Raw genomic sequence first — 22,951 nt, 5'->3', positions numbered from 1 at the left:
CCTGTGTCTATGTGCCTGTGGTTCTGTCAGTGTGATCATGTGATGTATCTGACCCCAGGAATGTGTCAATAAAGTTTCCCCTTCCTGGGACAATGAATTCACGGTGTTCTTATTTCAATTTCCAGGAGTGTATATCAGATGAAAACTGAAACATCTTTTTACTTTAACTGTACGATTCGTGGTAGTCGTGCAGTCAAATACACTAACTCTACTTAATGTATTCGACTACTTGGCATAATTTATGTATGATTGTCATGGCTCATAATGTTGATAATTTAATCCCAAACAAGCGTCGCTGAGTACGTTGTTCGGACTCTCTAATTAAATGTTGCTGTATGGCCACGCCATATTCTTTGACTTCGAGCAACTGGTATGGTATTTGAAACTGAGATGTGAGCTCTCGAATCGTAAATACTTTTATGGTAGCTGCAGGTGGCTGGAAATTCAAAACATATTCCCATAATTAAACTGCCATGTGACTGTCTTCAAGTTATTGTTCATGATGCGTCAGGTGCTACAATGTATACTGTTGTACCATGACTGTTTAAATATGACTTTCTGTGACACATCTATTGACGGTTTCATTTCCAGATTACTGGTGATCGACCTGTTGACAGTGATATGCGTTATGCCGGTGATCGGAGCGTACGTGTATTTTAGCGTACGCGGTATTCTGGAGCTAGCGAAGGGTCCCGTGGGGATCGGACCAAACGAGACTACCACAGAGGCTCTGACGGCAATCGGACTCCTGGTGATGTGCGCTATCATTGTCATCTGCTTCTTCATCTGGCTCGGCATCGCCGTCAGTGGACATTTCAGCGAATGGTACTCATGGTGGAGCTCCTGTTACCGCATCAGGTTAGCCAAGTTGTAGAAAAGAACTTACAGTACTTGCATGGGCAGTCTTTCACAGAAGTATATTATTAGATGCTTATTTATATGTGAGAAATTGTCAACCTTTGTTAAATGCAGCTCGGGAGATAGTTGCTACAGGTGCTAAATTGTCCTTGCGCTTGAAATTCTGGTGAAAGTCGGACCTACTGCGGGTTTAGTGCAAGATGCACCAGTGGCTTGAAGGTATAGATGTTCTTCTTTCTCCTCTTACATTTATATCTGGGCTGCTTTTTACGTAGTCGAAGTATAGGACGCCACTCAAGGTGGTTTTCAGTGCACCATGAATGGAAGAGGTCTTGAACATTATGATGCAATAGCAGTTACAGCAGTTATCCTGTTATGCACAGTAGAGTTACATTAATGCGACCACCTGACAAAATGCAGATTAACCATCTTTTGCAGCGCTGACCGCTTCGAGACGTGCAGAAGATAGTCAGTGAGGTACTGGAACGAACCAGCAAGGACCTGCGGCAATGCGAACTCAGTTGCCATGGCCAGCTGCTCTAGGTTTCTCGGCCGAGGATCCACCGCGCGTACAGCCGGATCGACGTGGTCCTACAGATTCTCGATTGGATTTAAATAAGGGGTGTTGGTGGCCAGGGGAGTACGGTAAACTCACTTGGAGCTTTTCCAGCCACGCACGCACACTACGAGCTGGGTGACACATTGCATTGTTCTGCTGGTGGATGGCATCGTGCCCAGGAAATAGAAACTGCGTCTAGGGGTGGACATGGTCTCCAAAGATAGTTGCATACTTGTGCTGATACATTGTGTTGTCTGTCAGGATGAAGTTGCCCAGGTGATTGATTCCCTGCAGCCTTGACCCTTCCGACGAATGTTGCAGGGTGTTTGCTTTCAGATGTCTAACGCCGAACATGCCAACGGTCGTCTTTCCGATGGTGCATGAAACGTGATTCATCTGAAGAGGTCACGTGTTGTCACTCATTCGATGCCCACTTGGGGGCAATTTCGAGCCTTCATTGCCAATGAACGTCAGTCACCAAGGGTGCATAAACCAGTCACCTGCGGAGGCTCATACGCAACAACGTTCTCTGAACGGTCGTTGAGAAGAAACTGCTGGTAGCCACTTGGTTCATCTGGGTGGTCAGTAGCTCAACAATTGCACGTATTTTCCTAACCCTCCATCGCTAGGGCTCCCATCTGCCGTCTGAGAGTGGTTATTGCAGGAGGTGGTCACCTTAGCGTGACTAGACCCCTGTGAACTTCGGCCCGTGGTGCAGGGCAGTTGCCTCAGCGCCGGATTTGAGTAGCACCATTTTGCCATGAACAGCTTACAAACTTAATCGTTCTGGATATGGTTTCACTCTTGGTCCGAAAAGCAATGATCATATCGTTTTCAGCGTCAGGTAAATCGCTCCGTTTCTGCTTTACAACTACTGCAATTTTGTCCGTGTCCTTCCGGCAAGCTTTATATACCCTCCACAGAGAGCCTGTATACAGAGAGAGTGGCCATAGGTGAAGTTGCCCGTAATTGGTTGATTAGCTCTGGCGCCATTTTTCTGCCAAACGTCTCTCGCGCTTCCCATGTTCGCCGTGATTTTGAGTTGAATTGAAGTTCGGAAGACTTTTGGAAATGATTAAAAGGTATTTGAATTACTGAGTGACTTGTTATACGTTGTGCATGCATGTTCGATTTAGTTGTATATGGTTTTTTAAGCTCTTATTTCTTTAACAGTTCGTGCATACTGGTAGCATAACAAGCTTTTCTGAAGCCAATATCTGACAGTCTTTGCTGGAAACGGAAAGTTCCTATAGTTGTTGTGCCATGCTCATTCGACTTTACAGCGTCAAACTTTATTTCGTTCCGAATCAGAACACTAGGCATTCTTTTGGTTTCAGTATTATTGCCTGACTGTTGACCCAGGCAAGTTGTAAGCACTTTTTCCGCAGTTGTCGTGCTTGCTGAAACATTGTTCATAGTAAGTAATTGTAGGCACTCTTGAAGACAGTTTTTAATAGGCCTACTTACTGTGGGGGAGAAGGGATACGGTAGTTTTCTTGTTATATTTGGTCGTTATTACAGTAGCCTACATTCAACATTACTTGATTTTTGTAATCTTTTTCGTTTGTTATCTACGAGAGGTATTCAGTATTTATATGAAAGAAAGTCGTAAGCAGTTGTTTACTTGTGACATGCAAAAAGTTTGAAGACGTGACAAGAAGTGCTAATACGTCTCACACTTTTTGCATGTCTCTAGTAAACAACTGCTTACGACTTTCATTCATCTGACGTAATACAGGTACCTTAAATCTTTAGCGTTATGCACTTCCGCTACAAAGCAAATGGTATACACTATATTTTTTATTTACGTTACTTTCATTGCAATATGTCTAGTAAACAAACTTCAAAGGAGATAAATGCAAGTAACGAATAATTTTTACAGCCACTGTATCAAATTTTCCTGTGCTGTACGTAGTAGGCTACTACGAATATATTATAGCTGTAAAGAAAGGCATTTAACGAATGATTTCGCCATATTATCTTGTGCTTTTAATTCGGTGAGTGTGTACTCCACTACTGACCATTCAAAAGTCCCGCCTGCAGTTTGGCAGAAAAATGGCCGCTGTATCGTCCGGTTGGCCACTCTCTACCTATACAGGCTCTCTAACCCTCCATCGCTAGGGCTCCCATCTGCCGTCTGAGAGTGGTTATTGCACTTTGACTGGAGCATAGGAGGTGGTCACCTTAGTGTGACTAGACCGCAGTGAAGTGTCTTTGGATGTGGCGGCTCTGTGCACTCATCACTAAAATTCTTAGTCAATTGTTAGGTATAAGGCGTACCTAGTCTTTATGCCACAAAGTAGCCAACTTGTATTGTACAGAGTATGTGGAGTGTCGATAAGATCTTCTCATAGAGATGAATAAAAACTACGTACGTTAATTTTACGCAATATCAGTGGCTCTTACATCATTGGATTCTCGCTGGATGGAGTGGGATGATCTTTCTCAATCTGCAGCCACTAACGGCTGAAGTTACGCAACGGTTTTTCTACAAAGCTTGCGTACAGAGCTCCACCTCCTCCCATAAAAGTCCACCTTGGATAGCAAACGTCAAAATTCCACCCCAAGCAACCGCCTCCTTCGCACTAAGTCCCGCTTTTAGCCCTATTGTGCAGTCGAATCACTGTGTTTCTCCTTCCGCTCCACGTGCATCCTGACCAGCATGATAATAACTAATGTTGTCGGTGTACCTGTCGCCTCGTGCTCCCAAGCGTTTTCTGTTAGATCTCGCTAAAAGTACCTCACGTGAAAAGCAAGGTGGAAGGATTTTGTACGCAAACTCTAGCATCTGCTGTATGCTTATCTGGAGCAGATTACCAGCAGTTTCTCCATAACACACAGTAATGCTTGTTAGACTCGACTTCCTCTAATTCTAGCACGAAGGAACCTCACTACATTTCAGTGAATATGAGGGAAAACAGTTAAATATTGAGGCAATGGATAGATCTGAAACTTTGTGGCAGATTACAACTGTATGCCGGACTGAGACTCCCACCTAGAACCTTGGCATTTCACGAGCAAGTGCTCTACCGACTCAGCATTTTTTCTTATTTTTTTTATCATTTTTATTTTAAATTGAGCTATCTTTCATCCCTTCTGCACAGCCTTATGTTCGTCATAGTACCTATCGTCAGCGGCAATCGGAAATAAAATGAAAATTGTTATCCAGATTTCCATTTTTCTCCTTGAGTGATAAAACTTACAACTGAGGAATTTCTCTTGGCATCAGCATACAGGGTAGTTGTAATTAAACTATCACTTCTTCAGAGGGCCTCGTGAAAAACGAGTGGTTGTAGAACAACGAAATTTAGTGGAAGCATTTGTAAGGACTTGCGGAAGAGGAATAACGAATACACCACTGAAAAAAACACATGTTAATTTCCACATGAGAGGATAACATTAGTTAGTTGCGTACCATGTTTACGTGCCAGCTTACAAACGATGCTCGGTGTGACGACCATCTGCATCCACGACAGCCTGTTTCCACACTAGAGATACCATTTCACAATTTTTCGCACCGATCTTTCGAACGGTGGTCCATGGAATGTTCAGCTGTCGTGGCACAGCTCGTGCCTTACTAGAAGATCGCACATTGCACCCAGCAGTAACTTGATCAACAATCTGTGGCGCAATTGGCCGTCTGCAGCACCCAAGAACAATTCTCAAGTAGCCAGTTAATTTTAACTTCCAAATCATGTTTTTCAACTCCGATGTGGATACAGGACTTCTCCGTATTCCTCCAATGCGTCGATACTCGCGAAGTGCAGCTCGTTAAAAATATGTAAGTGTACCATTCACGAAAACATGACGTTTTTAATAAAGGCTTGGCAATGAATGATAGTTGTTGGACTTCCTCCTGAGGACGTTTTTAATAACGTCGTGTTTTCGTGAACGGGTTTTTAACGGGTCTTGAGGAGAGAAAATGGATTACCGGTATAAAAAACGACTCACACCGACGGAATTATCGTAATGTGACGGAAATTGATAAATGTGCTGTACATGTATAGACAGTCAAATTACTATAATTTCTGAAAAATTAGATTTATTCAAGTGAGAAAACTTCGCAAATTGAGCAAGTCAGTAACGTGTTGGTCCACACCTTTCCTTTACGCAAGCAGTTACTCGGCTTGGCAATCATTGATAGAATTGTAGGACGTCCTCCAGAGGAATATCGTGAAAAATGCTACCCAATTGGCGGGTAATATCATCAAAATCCCGAGCTCGTTGGAGGGCCCTGCCCATAATTCTCCAAACGTTTTAACTTCGGTAGACATTCGGCGACCTTGCTGGCCAAGGTAGGATTTGGCAAGCACGAAGACAAGCAGTAGAAATGCTCTTCGTGTGAGGGCGGGCATTATATTGTTGAAATGTAAGCCCAGGATGGCTTGCAATGAAGGGCGTCAAAACGGTTCGTAGAATATCATCGACGTATCACTGTGGTGTAAGGTGGCCGCGTATTACAACCAAAGGTGTCCTGCTATAAAAAGAAATGGCACCCCAGACCACTGGTACTGTCTCCCGGATGTCAAGCCGTACGGCTGGCGACAGTCAGGTTGGTATCCTACCACTGTCCAGGACATCTCCAGACACATTTTTGGTCTGGAATTTCATGGACTGGAGTAGAATTGCCATCACTGATAAGTCCTTATGCGAACTAAGCCGCGATGACAACCGAAGATGTGTCTGGAGACCCCTTGTTCGTCATCTGCCTCACCTTTACAGCATAGAAGTACGTCGACGATATTCTGCACCTCATTCTATCGCCCTTCATGGAAAGCCAACGTAGGCTTACATTTCAATAACTTAATACCCGGCCACACACGGAATTTGTGGTAAGATCTTATAGGACCAAACTGCTAAGGTCGTCGATCCCTAAGCTTTCACACTACTTAATCTAACTTACACTAACTTACGATAAAGGCAACACACACACACACCCATGCCCGATGGAGGACTCGAATCTCCGACGGGGGGAGCCACGCGGACCGTTACAAGGCGCTTGAGACCGCACGGCTACCCCGCGTGGTACTTGCCAAATCCTATCTTGGCCAGCAAGGTCGCTGAACTCTTTCCAGCTAAAAACGTTTGGAGCGTTATGGGAGGGGACCTCCAAATAGCTCGGGATTTTGACGATATAATGCTCCAACTGGACCAAATCTGGCACAACATCCCTCAGGAGGATGTCCAACAAACCTAGCAATCAGTTCCAAGCCGGATAACTGCTTGCATAAGGGCCAGCATTAGACCGCCGCGTTATTGACTTTCTAAATTTGTGAAGAATTTTCTCTTGAACAGTCATCCAACTTTTTTGAAATTATAACCATTCGTTTGTCTGTACGTGTACATCACCTCTACTGATTTCCGTCCGATTCCGTTAATTCCTTCCTTGTGTTCCCTTTTTGTCTTCGAGTACTGTGTAAGAAGATGTACTGATGATCATACCTTCACAAGGATCAAAGTCATGAAAATGGCAATCACGATGGCTGATGACCCACAGGTAGCCAAACAACATTTTGCTTGGTACAATTTTCTTTAACAAAAATTTATTTCGGGCGGCCAAAATAAATTGAGCACCCAGTACACTATCTGAACAAAAGTAGCCGGACACCTACTGGTGGACATTAATATGAGCTGTGTCCGCCATTCACCTTTATGATGGCTTGAAATCTGCTAGGGACACTTTCAGTAAGGCGTCTGAATGTCTGTGAAGGAATGGCAGTACATTCTTCCTCAGGAGTCAGATTTATTATTTTTTTGGTACTAGGATATTTTTTCGCTGGAGTTATCGTTATTCGAGTTATAAGAATATACGTCTGAAGGTCATTTTTGTACGTTTTTCTTGAATAACTCTAAAATTACAACCTATATCGAAAACGCATCCCACTACAAAATTTAACTGCATTCAATTTTTTACAAACAGGTCCTGTTCATTTTTTTAACGTAGAACTACTAGTTTGCACATAGTGCGCGAGAAAGTATTGAAATCTTTTTCATGGTATTTGAGGGTGCTGCCGGTTGCATAAAACTCATGGGTAGGGGCAGCTGAATCACCTTATATTATATTATATTGCATTACATTATTTATTCCTGGAACTTAATTAAAAAACTAGTACTACAAAAAATGCTAATACTACAACTACTTCAACTACCACGAAACTGTAATAGAAGCCTTAACCAACTACCAAATTATTAATACTACTGTTAACTCCACAAAATCTGTTCAAGTTTTGTTAATTTATTTTGGTGCATTTAAAATGCAGATGGTTGTTTCTGCTATTGGATCCGCCATCATACTACCCCAGTCAACAGCCACTATCTTCTGGAATCCTTCAGAGTAGGCTAGCACATCAGCAGCGTATCTACTATAACAAACAGTTCCACGATTCACTGTTACGTCGCAGACTCCACACTTCCGTTATCACTTGCACCAATGCAATGCAAACCACTTGACTCTGTGGCCGCCAATCTCAGTTAGCTTCTCTCCATCTTCAGAGACTGTTGTCTAGCGGGAATGGTAGCATGCTGGCTTGTAGCTGAATGCCTCGTGAAGTCTTCCTGGTCCTTCCTGGGTACTGCAGCTGTAGTATTGTGCAAAATGCACAAGGCTGACTCACTTCTCAATGCATTCCGCAGTCCCACAGTACGTACTCTTTAGTGCCCGCATGCTGCATGCGCAACTGTCTTCCATTTGTCTTTAGATTTTGTGTAGATCTGTAGCTTAAGGGCCATGAGCGGTCAGCTAATATGTCAGTTCACTCGACGGGTTAAGAAATCTCACTCATTTTTATTCTCTCCCTGATGTAAGGAAGAAATTTGTATGCTCTCCTGCCTGCGCCTGAGGTGTTCCATTCATTATGCGCAGTCCTAATATGCGATCTTTTGCTAACGTTTTCGTATTGGGCTCTGTTTCACCTATCCTTGGGTACTTCCACTTGATTACCTTTCATTGACCAATAAAGGGCTCCCGTTTTCATGATTTCCATGCCCAATGGGCATATTCCTGCTATTACTAACATTGCATCATTCGGCGTAGTGCAGCAGGCGCACATTAATCTTAGTAGCTCTGCTCGTTGAACTCACCTCACTAATGAGGTTGGCTCCACAAGCTGCTGTCTATGAGCTCTGTTTTCAAGGGAAAACGAAGTTGGCTATTTGCAATGGATACAGTTTTGTTCATCAAGTTTGTACCTTTCGCCCAGATATGTCGTTACTGCGCTGCTTCTAATCGTTACATCATCTAATTTCATGTTAGGCTTACTTGCTATATTCCCTTTCAGCAGGAGATACATAGTTTTGTGAGATATTAGTGACAGTTTGACACTTCAGAACCATTCCTCATGTCCAGGAAGCCCTGCATTTCACTTGTCTTCTACAAATCTTCTGATGTCATTACTTACAACGAACAGCACTTCGTCCGCAAATGCTACCAGTTCGCTTACGTTAGCAGTGTGGTGTAACTTCTATAATATGGGCTGTAATGCTACATGCCAAAACTCTGTATTACACACCGATCACTGTGGATATAGTTTTGTTATTGTCTTCGTTATTTTCGTTCCTGGGCATTCCATAAAAGCATCGCTCCCGCAGTAATAGTCTCTCAGGCAGTCGTGCAACGCCTCTGGACACTCCAACTCCCTAAAGTGCCAAAGAAAGACGGCCACAATAGGTTACTCAAAGCACCAGGAGAATCAGTAATCTCCCCTAGAGTGTACGTAGAATGAGCTACATCGCCTTATTAATTGCATCTTCACTTGACTTGCTCTTCTAAGCCCTTATGAGGACTCATCCCGTGTAACAGTCTACGATATTGTAATCGCTTGCATAATAGTTTTTTCAAATATTTCGCTGAGAATGCTCAACAGACAATTTGGTCTGTTGAAGTTGGGTACCATCAGATCCTTCTCTCACCCTTTATCAATTATCGCCATTTCAGCATTATTCCACTGTGCAAGGACACTTCGTTTCAGGAGAAATTCGTTGTACAGTTCACGCAAGTAAATATCTAATTATTATTTTTAACAATATCCGAAGAAACAGAAATAGGCGATGATGTTGCAGCTGTACTAAAGTTACAAAATTTATTCGCAATTTTTACCGTGTTGGGTCTCGATCCCGGATTTACCGTTTGATGCGAATGGTCGCCTTAAGCACTTTGGCTGTCCGAGCACGCTTTCAGCACCGACGCAAACTTCAATACGTCACACCGCCTACGACTCCATCGTTCGCAAGTTTACTGGCATTCCTGCCACAGGGCCTCAAGCAAACAAATATTTTCAACGTTAATGCTACGATCGACGTATTGCCCATCTAGGATTGTAATAGTTGTTTTTAACATTGTCTGAAGAAGTTTGTCACGATCTTGCAGCTGCACTAAATTTATGAAATTTATTCGAAATTGCGGGATCTCATTCAGTAGTTTGTGCAGTTTTCCGCTTATGTTGGAAGATTGTTCACTTTCACATGATTCTGTCTACGAAACCAGGTACAGGAAAAGTATTATACTCTCCTTTCGATTACATATTCCTTACCAGATATCTTAATGCTGTAGTAAGCGTCATCGGCTCTTCCAGCCATGGGAGCTGCATAACGTTCTCTGTGGTTTCATAAATTTGTTGCGGAGGATCTGTTCCGGTCTGTGTTTTGTTGCCTACTTCCATGGTGTAGGTGTTTGTTTCCTGTAGGAAGTGACTCACAGTTTCTATTTCTGTTGCAGATACATCCTTCATTGTCAAATCTTCTTTCACTTCTGTAGGCAGGGCAGTATTTTCCTCAGTTTGTGTGCTGTTGCTTGCTATATATAACTGCCGAGTTTGTCTGCAAATCTTGCACTCCTTCGGTCTGTGTCGCTTGTTGTTTTCTATGGCACTAAATGCTCACACTTTGCCAAAAATTCCTCGCTCTTTCGGCGCCCTCCTCCTCCTCATTGGTGATTTATGTTGTTGACATAGACGTCACTTGATGGTGTCATTATAGTCCATGTTATTTTCTAGTGTTATGAGACACATGTCAATAATCCGTTCTTAGAATCTATCTTGTTAGGAGGGTTTGATGCGTGTGACATTCATCTCTGTTCCCAGTACATTCTTTACCCCTATATTTCCCTGGCGTACACATTGTCGCTAGTTTGATTTTATTGCAGTCTTTTCTGATATGACATTCTTATCCGCAGTGTCCACAAATTACTACTTGTTTATAACAATGTTTTCCAAATGACCAAGGTCTTGACATTGAGCGCACCATTGAAACCGAACGGAATCCAAGATCGAGTTTTCGAGAGTACTGTCTAATATCAGGACTCACTTCGCTAACTTGAAGGAACACTCCTCCTCTCATTGTCACTGTCCTGAATTGTACTGTAAAGCCACTTTCGAGCTTCTCTTGGCCAGTTCATCTTTGTGGTTCTAGATGTATACTGTGTCCTTTAGTGTCTTCGCGTCTGTGTTCTGTGGGATGCCACAGTATTTCTTTCTTCGTCTGTTCGCGTATCAGTTTCTCTTTTTTCCGTTCATTACCCTTTCCGTGTTATTTTGTGTAGCGTTTTCCGGGATGACTACATTACTGATCTCCTTGACCTTCTTTATACAAATTTTCCCTCTGGGGGGACTTAAAAAGAGAGTCGTATTGGACGCCGCGGTTTGGAGCGAAGTCGTGCTTCCTCATCGCAAAGTGTTCCAGTGGTTTCAGGTCGTGACCTTGGGTACGCCAGTCCATCTCAGGAATGTTATTATCTCACTTATGCTGTCATATGACAGAGAGCATTTGTCATGCTGATATAAGCAGTCATCGTCTCCGAACCTTCCCTCTACTGTACGCAGTACACAGTTCTACAAAATGTATTCATATCCTTCTGTATGTAGCGTTTCCTTAAGAGCAAAAGAGAACGACACACTAACCATCAGAAACAGCCCCATGCCTTAAAACCACAGCCTCCCTGTTCCATTGTTTACACTACCCATGCTGGCCGGTAACATTCCCCAGAGTTTGCCAAACCCAAAACCTACCATCCGATTGCCACAGGGTATAGTGCGACCTGTTACTCCAACTCAATCGTTTGCAATCATTCATTGCCCAGTGGTGTCGCTCTTTACTCCTCCTCAAGCGTCGTTTAAAAATTGGTTCAAATGGCTCTGAGCACTATGGGAATTAACTTCTGAGGTCATCAGTCCCCTAGAACTTAGAACTGCTTAAACCTATATAACCTAAGGACATCACACACGTCCATTCCCGAGGCAGGATTCGAACCTGCGACCTTAGCAGCAGCGCGGTTCCGGACTGAAGCGTCTAGAACCGCTCGGCCACCACGGCCGGCCCAAGCGTCGTTTACCACTGACTATAGAAGTGCTTGGCTGATGAGGAACTGCTCGATCACCTTTTTGACTCCCCACAGCAACAGTCGACTTGGGAAGCTTTAGAAGGGTTGAAATGTCCCTGACCGATTTGTTACTCAGGGACACCCAACGATTAGTCCACATTCGAAGTCACTGAGACCTCCTGCTCACCCATTGCGCTATCACTGCTTCTCGACTGACGCCGCAATACTCTCTGGGTCCTTTCATACTGACGAGTTTGCTTCTCGTGACTTCTAGAGGTCAACTCTACATTACGTACGAGTGTCCGGATACTTTTGATCGGACAGCGTATACTGAATACCTGGGATACCTCCATTGGCCCGACGTAGTGCAGCAGCTCGACGTGGCATGGATTCAACTTGTCGCTGGAAGTTCCTTCCAGAACTATTGAGTCACGCTGCCTCTATAGCCGTCCGTAATTGCGAAAATGTTGCCGTGCAAGATTTTGTGCACGAAAGGATCTCTCAGTTGTGTCTCATAAATATTCGATGGGATTCACCTCGTTCTGATCTGCTTGGCCAGATCATTAGCTCGAATTGCCCAGAATGTTTTTCAAATTGGCTCTGAGCACTATGGGACTTAACATCTGAGGTCATCAGTACCCTAGCACTTAGAACTACATAAACCTAACTAACCGAAGGACATCACACACATCCATGCCCGAGGCAGGATTCGAACCTGCGACCATAGCAGCAGCGCGGATCCTGACTGAAGCGCCTAGAACCGCTCGGCCACACCGGCCAGCTTAGAATGTTTTTCATATTGTTATCCATCCTTACAAATTCCGTCGTTGTTCGGGAACATGAAGTCCATGAGTAGCTGTAAATGGTTTCCAGGCAGCCGAACATATCCAGAGGACCCAGTCCATTCCATGTAAACACAGCCCAGAGCATTATGGAATCATCACCAACACGCACAGTGACTCGTTGACAACTTGAGCCCATGACTTCGTGGGGTTTCCTCCTCACCCGAACCCTACCATCAGCTCTTTCCAACTTAAATCGGAATTCGTCTGACCAGGCCACGGTTTTGCAATCGTCTATAGTCCAATCAGTATGGTCACGAGTCCAGGAAAGGCGCTACATGCAATGTCGTACTGTTAGCAAAGCCACTCATTTCGGTCGCCTGCTGCCATAGCCCATTGAAGCAAAATTTCACCGCACTGTCCTAACGGATACGTTCGTCGTATGTTTCACATTGTTTCTGAGGTTATTTTGTGCAGTGTTGCTTGTCTGTTAGCACTGACAACTCTTCGTAAACCCGCTTCACTCAGTCGTTTAGTGAAGGCCAACGGCCTCTACGTTGTCTTTGGTAAGAGGTAGTGCCTGAAATTTGGTGTTCTCGGCACACTCTTGACACTGTGGATCTCGGAATATTGAATTCTTTAATGATTTTCAAAATGGAATGTCCCATGCATCTAGCTCCAACTATCATTCTGAGTTCAAAGTTTGTTAATTTCGATGATGCAGCCATCGTGTCGGAAACCTTTTCATATGAATGGCGTCAGTAAAAATGACAACTCCGCCAGTCAGCCTTCCTTTTATACCTTATGCACGCGATACTACCGCCATCTGTATATGTGTATAACGCTTTCCGAATATCTTTGTCGCCCCGGTATATGTGTGACAGTAGCCACGTTACAAGATGATGATAATAATTTTATGTAAGTACAATTCCTTCCATTTTATGATGTTAATTTCTGCCTGCAATAACTGTACGCCCGTAATGATACGATTCTTCATTTTCCGTCCTATTTTCATTGCGCCTCCTGGCTCTTTGCAGTGTGCTGCCGACACCGGTAGACGAGGGCCAGGTGACAGCGGTAGCGAGAGGCTCCTCTCTGGAGCAAATCTTTCCACGTGGAGCGCACATCCAGCAGCACGCAAGCGTCTGACCGCAGGTACAGGTGGTGAACCGAAGGCGGCCATCGGCGGCTAGTGGTCCAGCCGGTAGCGCAACGGCACTCTCTGAACACTGGACCAACTTCAGCGGAGCAACCCGTGGCACTAGACTGGAGTTGTGTGAGAATGAGTACGAGATAGGGCCTGTGTCATATTAGGCTGATTTGACTTACTTCTGTTGACAATGAATATTCGCGTATACGGGCGATAGCTCAACCACCAAACTGTTTCATGTTCTCTGTCCACGAAGCATTTAATGGATCTAAACGTAATTTTGTAATTTTAACATGATTAAGTTAATGTGTAGAATAAGAAATGACCTGTATTGCGGTTATAAACTATGAAAGGAGAGAGCGTCACAACTACTGTGTCGTACTGCATGTAGATACGAACTGGCTGATTATACAAGAAAACTTTCTGCTGCCGATTACGGTTTACAACAAATAAAGCGTAGTCGTTTTGAGTGAGCGCGCGCCCGGGTGTATGTGTATATGTGTGTGTGTGTGTGTGTGTGTGTGTGTGTGTGTGTATATGTGGGGGGGGGGGGGAGTTATGTGCACGCACACTTGTGTGTGTGTGTGTGTGTGTGTGTGTGTGTGTGTGTGTATATGTGGGGGGGGGGGGGGGGGAGTTATGTGCACGCACACTTGTGTGTGTGTGTGTGTGTGTGTGTGTGTGTGTGTGTGTATATGTGGGGGAGGGGGGGAGTTATGTGCACGCACACTTGTGTGTGTGTGTGTGTGTGTGTGTGTGTGTGTGTGTGTGTGTGTGTGTGTGTGCGTGCGCGCGTGCGTGCTCGCGCGCTGTAGAGAGAGAGAGAGAGAGAGAGAGAGAGAGAATTTGTGCGTAGTATGGTTGCTTTGTAAATCAGATGTCCTTGCTTGCATAGAAAATTTTCATGTACGGCTAATTGAGCGATCTCTCTTGTTAATTCACTATACATTAGTGTTTATTGACAAGAGTAAGTCGTTTTATTGTGGGAGCCTTGATGGAGACATTTACGTCATTAATACACACAGTATTTATTGACAAGAGTGTGTCTTTTTTTTGTGGGGGCCTTGATGGAGATATTTACGTCATTAATACACACGAGTAAACAATAAGAATGGTTACGTTTAGACTGCTTCTGTAACATACGGTATGTGCTGTTGACTGGAAAGCAAAACGAAGGATCAATAATAGCGTTTTTGTTGCATTGTTACATAAAACGAGGCAACTGTAAATAAGTAATTAAGTACAGTATATAACAACATTTTAGGGCTTACGACGCTAAAGGCACCGTCAAGATTCCTAGTGGAGGTGATATATGACACAAAACTCCATGGTTCAAAACCTTTCAGGAAACAACGTGTAAAGGACCATCGAAAATTGAATTTTCTCGTTTTGAGAAGACATAAGGAGGGATCTGTTTTACTTGCTAAAACCTTTCCAAAGCCAAGTTCACATAAATATTTCTTTATTTAAAGAGAACTGGATTCGACAGACTTTGCTGTCTTTTTCAGAGCTTAAAAAGAAACTCTTTTGTTATGAAACGTGTTCACTGTAAGCTGGATCTCATGCCAAGTTGTCGTGTGGATAACAACAGCGCATTATAAAAGGTCTGCCATTAGTAAAATACTTAAAGATATAAAGCACCGTCGGCAAATGACGATGTCCAAATACGTCCGTGAGCGCTATATATATATATATATATATATATATATATATATATATATATATATATATATATATATATGGACATGGCCATTTGCACAAGGTGCTCTACATTTTTAAATATCTTAGTTATGACAACCCTTTTATAACGTACTGTTTTTATCCACATGACAATTTGGCGTGTGGTCCTAATTAAAATAAACACGTTTCAATAAAAAAGATTTTTTGATACCTTAAGATGACAGAAAAGTCTGTCCAAATGGGTTGTTTTAAATAAAGAAATATTTATGCGATCTTGGGTTTAGAAAGTTTTTAATCATCAAAAGTATTACTACATCATCGAAAGTATTAGTACATTGAACAATGGTTAATTATATACCAGAGGTAAAATTAATCTCATTCTTCCTTCACCTCTTGAATGTCCGCAACTGGGGAATTTGCTTTTATCATGCGCTCCTTTGAACCTATAATTTTTGAGAACATGCATGTTCTTCAGTTCAGTGAACAGTATCACCAACACAAAAACGACTGACTGTATTTCTATGGAAAGAACACACAATGAAGGAAATGTTATCTGCAAATCTCATGAGTGAAACGTGACATACGTCTAAAACTTTGCATCCTCCTGTAAAGTGACGCCATATGTGAAAGAGAGTATAAGTTCTTAAGCACAATTTATCTTGAACATAATTTGTGTTATGAAACTTAACGTACAAATATTGAAGGTTATTCCAAAAGATACGTTAAAACTTACAACACAAAAACCTCACTACACAGTAAATGTATTACAATAAAATGCGGAATTAGGTTTTGCATGTGTTGTACATAACAACAAATGAGTATAACTGCAGCATTACGTGGAAATCATATCTCTCTGTCTGTCTGTCTGTCTGTCTCTCCCCCCCCTCTCTCTCTCTCTCTCTCTCTCTCTCTCTCTCTCCCTCCCTCCCTCTCTCCCCCCTCCCACCCTCTCCATCTGTCTCTCTCCCTCTCTCTCGCTTTCTCTCTATGATACGCACAGGAAGAGAGATACAGAGAAGCTTCAGCAAACGTCAGCCAGAAGTGAGAAACTGATGTGATTAAGTCTGGATACAATTAGACTAACACATCAACTACAAAGGATGCATCTAAAATGTCTTGCATCGCATGCTTTCCTAATCTAATTACGATGGACAAGGAAACTAGGTTTCCGGCCAAAATGTGTGGAATTTTCTGAGAAAAGTCTGCAGTTTGTGCAGAATAGTGAATATCGCGGACAGATGGTGCCATTTTCATATGAACAGATCTAGCATGTTGTGGGATAGTCGATAAACATAGCGCTTACATGTAGCGGTCAGTAAACGCTTACTTGTTCTGCAACTGTTACATGTTATAACTAGCGCAGAAAGAGTAAAAATAACATAAAATGTCACATACTCCACAAGGAAGAGCACATACAGGGTGTTCAAAAATTTCCTTTACAGACGTCTAGAAAGTGTAGAAGGGAGTGAGTACATAATAGGATCCATGTCCGGAAACGTACCGCTTCCGTCCTACAGCTGTTTGAAAACATGTTTGCTAGGTAGGTATGCAACAAGGTAGTCATGGTGGGAGATGGTTATGTCTGTCCTACCTCTCTGACCTGGTTCGAGGCTTATTCAGATGTCTGTGAGTGTTAGAGCAACAAGTTTGTGTACACGTTTGCAGAATACACCGACAGATTCTGAATGGCGAAGCTCACAGCAGTGAAAGAGCTACTCGTCGCCTTTATCAGGATCTTTCTCCACAAGTCCGATGCCACCGCATACCCTTTCCGCCACAGTTACACAACGGCTTCAGGAAATGCTACCTCTACCGTCAGCAAGTGTGACTGTTATGCTCCAAGGAGACGCCACACATCCGAATTGGAGCAGGACGTACTGCATCACGTTAAAGAGAACTCATCAGCGTGTACTCGAGCAATTTATTTGGCTATTAATGAGTGGAACTGTGTAACAACTTATCTACTGGGTCACTCCTGAAAATTACTTATAACATTGGTCGCGTTACGATCATGTTTACAAGCAGAACGTTTCTGGATATGGGTTACAGTTCAACATATTATCTATTCGCTCCCCTCTACAAGTCCTAGAATTTTCGAACATCCTATATACAGGGTGAACCAGAATTCCACAGACAAAATTTCAGAGGACGTTCAGGGACACTCTGAGTATTTTGATATGTGACTCTGGTTTCCGACAGCTCGTTACAGACTTACAGCACTCTTTTGCCCCAATTAGCTGTGTATCTGTATTGCACAGAAAATTGTACGAAACAGTGCAAATGGCGACGGTATGCGCTCTGTTCATGTTACTATTTTCGCTAACATTATCTGTGATTGACAAAAGTAGTGACCATCTTACCTTGTTTTCCTCAGATTTTGCGTTCTCCACTGCTCGGTTCTGTCTAGGGTTTTGTTTTCCGACAGTGCTAGTTGTGCGTTAAGTGATGCAGCAGTGCTATGGGTTGATTTACCGATGAAGAGCTGGCTGATGCACTTCATGCGTTGATTCACTGAATGCAATGGAAGAGTGGCGCAGTGTGATGATATGCTAAGCTGTTCCCGTTCAGACGGCAACCACATCACGGCACTTTTGCCCTTGTACTTGCGCTCGTGCGAGAAACTGCATCCTTCTCACTTAGGATGGAAGATATTAGCTGGATGAGGTGTGCGAGAACTCTCGATATGGAAAAGAATGTCTCACATGTGATTGGTTACAATCTTGCCTCTAGCAGTCGACGCGTTCCACGAGCACAGAACACAAGTCAATCAACTGCTGCGCCTCAGAAAAGTTCGGCACGCGAATTGTTAATTTTTAAAATTTACCTTCAGCCACGGCCAGGCTGTAGCGTTCAGCTAGAGCGAAGTGCTAATCAAGTAATCCAATGGGCAGTATTGTTGATATTACGTCAAAACATTCCCGCTAGATGGGGCTGCTACACCAGACACGCCCGAGGTGCGTAACACCGCGAAGGCTGCAACGCAAAGTGACCACAAATGAAGTAACATTTTGTAACTTAGAGCATCTGCGTGCCACAGAGAAACTCAAACACCGGGAATTTAACAAGGGCCTGGCGACCAGTACTCGGGTCGGAGCGAGCTTGGAAAAGCTGGCAGGACAAGCATATGAAAAACCTACACATCACCCTCCAGCAGAATTACGTCAGAAGCTTAGCTTAGGTTATAACTAATGGAGCGTCGAGGCTCAAAGCACGCAGTTGTTCCACAATTCTGTCATCTTGAACCGGAGAGAATGATAGGCTTTTAAGTTTCAAGGAAACCACTGCTATCCCTGGGTGATGAAGATCAGCTGCTACTTGTCCGCTGATTAGCACATCATATTCCGGCACGCGGCGCGCCATCCTTGTGACGTTGTGATCGTGGGATTTGGGTTCATCACCGATGAGGGGAGCAGGTGTCCAGCTAACGTCCACCCTCTGATAGACTTTGGCCGATGTATCGCAAGCTCTCCATGATCCGGCTGAGGGAGGCGCGGCCTGCTACCAACATAGATGTCATCGGCCACTGTCCTGGTCTACCCCCAACGTTGACAAGGGCATTGCCGCTCGTCATCAGGACGTCTAGTGGCGACCCAGCGGAGGGCCTGGGGCGGTGGCCAACAAGGCACCGTGGCAGCTGCTGCACACGATCCAGAACAACGACCGCCACTGGCGTGATCGGGACGTATTCCGCGGTCGGCTGCGCTTGTAAGCAAACACTGCCGTCCTGGGGTGGGTCGGTGTGCTTTATCAGGTGCTGTATCAGGCCGCTTGAACAAGCACCTGTCAATACTACCACTGCACGCTTTGGCGAGAATCTGTCCTCTCCCTCACCATTTCTATCGACCATCCTGATGCTTAGCAGCCCTTAATAGACCGGGTCGTTGCACAACTATTGAGTCATACAATAACAACAGCTGTACACTTATCATCTAGATAAGATATAATCTTTGCAGCTGGGGGACCTCCCATGGCGAGTGCCGGTTGCAAATTAGTTTCTACAGCAGTGTACAGAAAACCACAGTTTTTCTGTTTTCGTGTTGTTTACAGACGAGGCCATGTTTACAAGCGAGGACATGTCCAACAGTGGGAATAAGCTTTTATGGGATGACGGAAATCCAAACGCACTGATGGGATAAAGATGTTTACGTTTGCTTGGTGGGGCACTCAACTGCGCGATTATCGGCGTCCATTTAAGTTCCCAATCTTTAAACAGTCCAGTCTCGCCACGATCCGTTTCCCGAAAGATGATGGAATTTTCAGAACAACACAGACACCCAGTCCTTGGGCAGAGAAAATCCCCGACCCAGCCTGATATCGAACCCGGGACACCCCCGTTATAGTTCCTAGAATATGTGCCCCTGAGAGTTTGTCTGCTTACGTGATTTCAACACGACATTAGGAACCACTTTGAAGTACAGTATCTACGACAATGAATTGGATGCGGTGATGGTATTCCATGGGCAATTCGGGCACCAGACATGACACCAACAGACTCCCTTTTCTGAGCAAATGTGAAGAGCCAATTTTACCAAACCCCGGTAGATACTCTCATGGACCTAGTCACTAGGATTATCACAACCACGGAAGTAGTACTCCAATCTCCTGGCATTATTGAGCGTGTAAATTACAAGTTGATGCGTCGCTGTACTCTCTGCTGTGATCGTAGGGGTCGAAACGTTTCGAGAAACACTTGTATGAGAGTAATTCTGCATTTGTTCCACTCTGTGCTGTACACTCACAGAAAGCATTTAACATAATGTGATCAGAGTGCACGTGTTTCGTCTGAAGGTTGTTGCAATACACTGTGTCGGGAGTTGTACATTTCCATTATTGCATATTATAGGCTTCTTTACTGTAGTGAAGATATTTTCACAGGAACATGGATGATTTCGGTAACAAACGGAATATATCACACAATTAACTAACAGTTACATTACTGCTCTGTAACGAGCGACTGGAAACCGTTGGTCGCTTGTAGATCCGATTCACTCTGTAAAACTGGATCACAGAAGCTCACTTTTATAACAGGAAACAGAATAACTTACAATGCTCCAGACCGTTCAGTTAGGTTGGTTGGTAATCGTTTATAAACTCATTTTTTAAGTATGCGGCATAGTAGTACACTACCTAAAAGGATTAAAAGGTTACTTTTTTGAAACCAAGTGGTTTTACCCCGTTGCAACACAGACATGTGAAAGTTAGCTCAAAGGTGCCTACAACCTTCCTCTATAATGGAGCAAAATCGTCCTGCTCTGAGACATCACTCTACGCTACGCCGATACTTCAAACAGCAAGGTGTCGACACATGAAGAAAAAGTCAAAACTCAGATGTTCATGTGTGGTGTAAGGTTGTTTACTGAGACCACATTGCCATCGGACTTCACCAAAATTCTCTCCAATGTCACCGCGGATGTGTGACATGATGGAGTGGTCGTCAAATATGACCCTTCCTCCATGACCACATCTCACTCCCTTTTCGTGGCGCCTCTGCGATGGAGGTCGGAACCACGATGGCCAGCGTTGAAATTACATAATTTTGTTATGGGGTGGATGCCGAAAACATTCCAGACAAACCGCTGCTCAAAACCGACACAAAAGGCCTCAAGAGGTGGCATAAAGGGCGTTAGTGAAACCATCGCTTCCCTAGGTGTGAACTGTCCCCTTTGGAGTGTAGCGCGACCGCAATTGTTGCTCTGTTATGTAGGGTGGAACCACTAAGGTCCGTTCAAAACCATGTACTGAAATTTGAAAGTGATCTGAAGCAGTAAAGAGTGTTTATGCTTTCTCAGTTCTCCTTTTTTGCACCTTCTGTGGTGTGATTTGATTACAGGGGATGCGACTCTGCCATGTTGTAATGTAATAAAATAAAGTAGAAGCCGTGACTTATATAAAAAAGAAACACGCATTAATGCAATGGCTCAGCATAAAATAGAGATAACTAACGTAGGAATATTATTAACAGTGTCATATGTTGTTTAATTTAACCCGACGTGTATAAGCACCCAGTTAACTAGCTCAGTTCTCAGGTTGGTTCCGTAATCGTCGATAATTAATTGTCCTTTTCTTATTTATTCAACAGTAGAGAATATTTGCCAAGTCTGTTCGATGTACACTACTGTAATACGTAACTTAATGTCGTAGTTTCGTCTCGATTCCCCAATATAAGATAACAAGAGTAGCATCTACAAATGAAATCCTATAATGGAACTGGAATCCTGTGACCAGACTTTTTCTGCCTGGGATGTTATCTCGTTATATAAAGAAAATCTGTAAGTAAAATTCTTAAATTATTAGTAGCTGCCTCCGGTCTCCTGGGATCTGAAATGAAGTTAATTGTCCTAACCGACGGCACGTCTCGTAGATGAGCTAAAAGAAAAATGTTTAAGATTTTTCTAAGATGGCGTCTAACAATGAAAATTCTTTGTTAAGGCCCATATCTACTTAAGACAATAAAGGTAGCAAATTTACAATAGATTGACCACATACACAAATTCTTTTGTCAAAATAACCATTATATTTTTCGGGATTTAAGTACAACTTACATTATCAGCTGGTACAGCAAGATGAGCTTTACACAAGAACGTCCTCTTAGGTCCGAATCCGAGCAGATAAGCGAATGACAAAGGAAAGATATTTCATGCATAGAAGCGCAAGAGTCCATGGAATAACATGTCCATTGTAGTTCTAGCTCTTCTTCTTTGGCGTACTTGTCGATTATTTATAAAATTTGCCGTAATATTTAGTTTACATTTTTTTTAAACCCAAGTCCACCCAGGAAAAACAGTACAATGTGTGGGAATAAAACAACAAAGGGTCGCTCTTAGTTCGGCAACACCGTTGGTGCCATCCACATATCTTCGTCGATAACTTCAAAAATTTACCAGTACAGAGAGAACACTTGACCGATACACAAGCGCCTGTGGGTAGACAACCCCTTTGGCACCTCTAAGATTTCGCGTGCTTGAAAGCACGCACTAGAGCAGCAATGCAGCACCACTCAGCTGTAGGGCGAGACTTATGGTATCAGCTCATTTGATTGGGAGTGTATAGTCACTTCCTAGTGCATAGGAAACGTCATGTCCTTGGTTTTGTAGATTCTGTGATTTTGCCTTTGGTGCTATGTCAATAGTGTCCCATAAGGATCGCTGATAAATCTGTACATTTTTGTGAGGGGCATGGCAGTGTGCAGGGTTTATTGACAGGGCTAGATTAGTTCCCACACGTAAATGAATACAAAGCCAGCAGTGGACCTAATGGGTGTAGACTTTCACAAAGAGTGGTCTGAAAAGGATCCCATCAAAGACCATAATCACAAGGCAAGTTGGCCAATAGCAAGCAGGTAAGCAGGCTGATCCATAACACAACACTCGTACGCCGTCGCAACACTCCAGGGTGTTAGTAGCGCTCTAGTCGAAGTTATCAAAGTTTGTAATCCAACCGAAAATTTTTACTTTATTGCTGTTTCAACGTGCTCTTTGGCCAAACTGTTCACATATTTAACGAATGTTTTTATAGCTATAAACAGACGGAAATAAATTATGCTTTTTAAAAACATGTGTTGCTGATTAAATTTGATTATTTTTAAAACATATTAGACAGTGTTACACAAC

At 43.4% G+C, this 22,951-nt stretch overlaps 1 protein-coding gene across 1 annotated transcript in view; it reads left to right on the top strand.

The window, feature by feature from the left end:
* Positions 1-13,704, top strand: part of LOC124595260 (E3 ubiquitin-protein ligase MARCHF3-like) — an 81,392-nt gene extending 67,688 nt beyond the window's left edge. Inside the window, exons 2-3 of the mRNA XM_047133930.1 lie at positions 592-802; positions 13,549-13,704. Of these exons, the coding sequence (XP_046989886.1) occupies positions 592-802; positions 13,549-13,704 (367 nt within the window). The remainder of the gene's footprint in view (positions 1-591; positions 803-13,548) is intronic.
* The last annotated feature ends 9,247 nt before the right edge of the window (positions 13,705-22,951 follow it).

This window comes from Schistocerca americana, chromosome 1, assembly GCF_021461395.2.
Source record: "Schistocerca americana isolate TAMUIC-IGC-003095 chromosome 1, iqSchAmer2.1, whole genome shotgun sequence".
Lineage (NCBI taxonomy): Eukaryota > Metazoa > Arthropoda > Insecta > Orthoptera > Acrididae > Schistocerca > Schistocerca americana.
The sequence above is the reverse complement of the archived record's forward strand: the minus strand, read 5'-3'. Positions and strand labels throughout refer to the sequence as shown.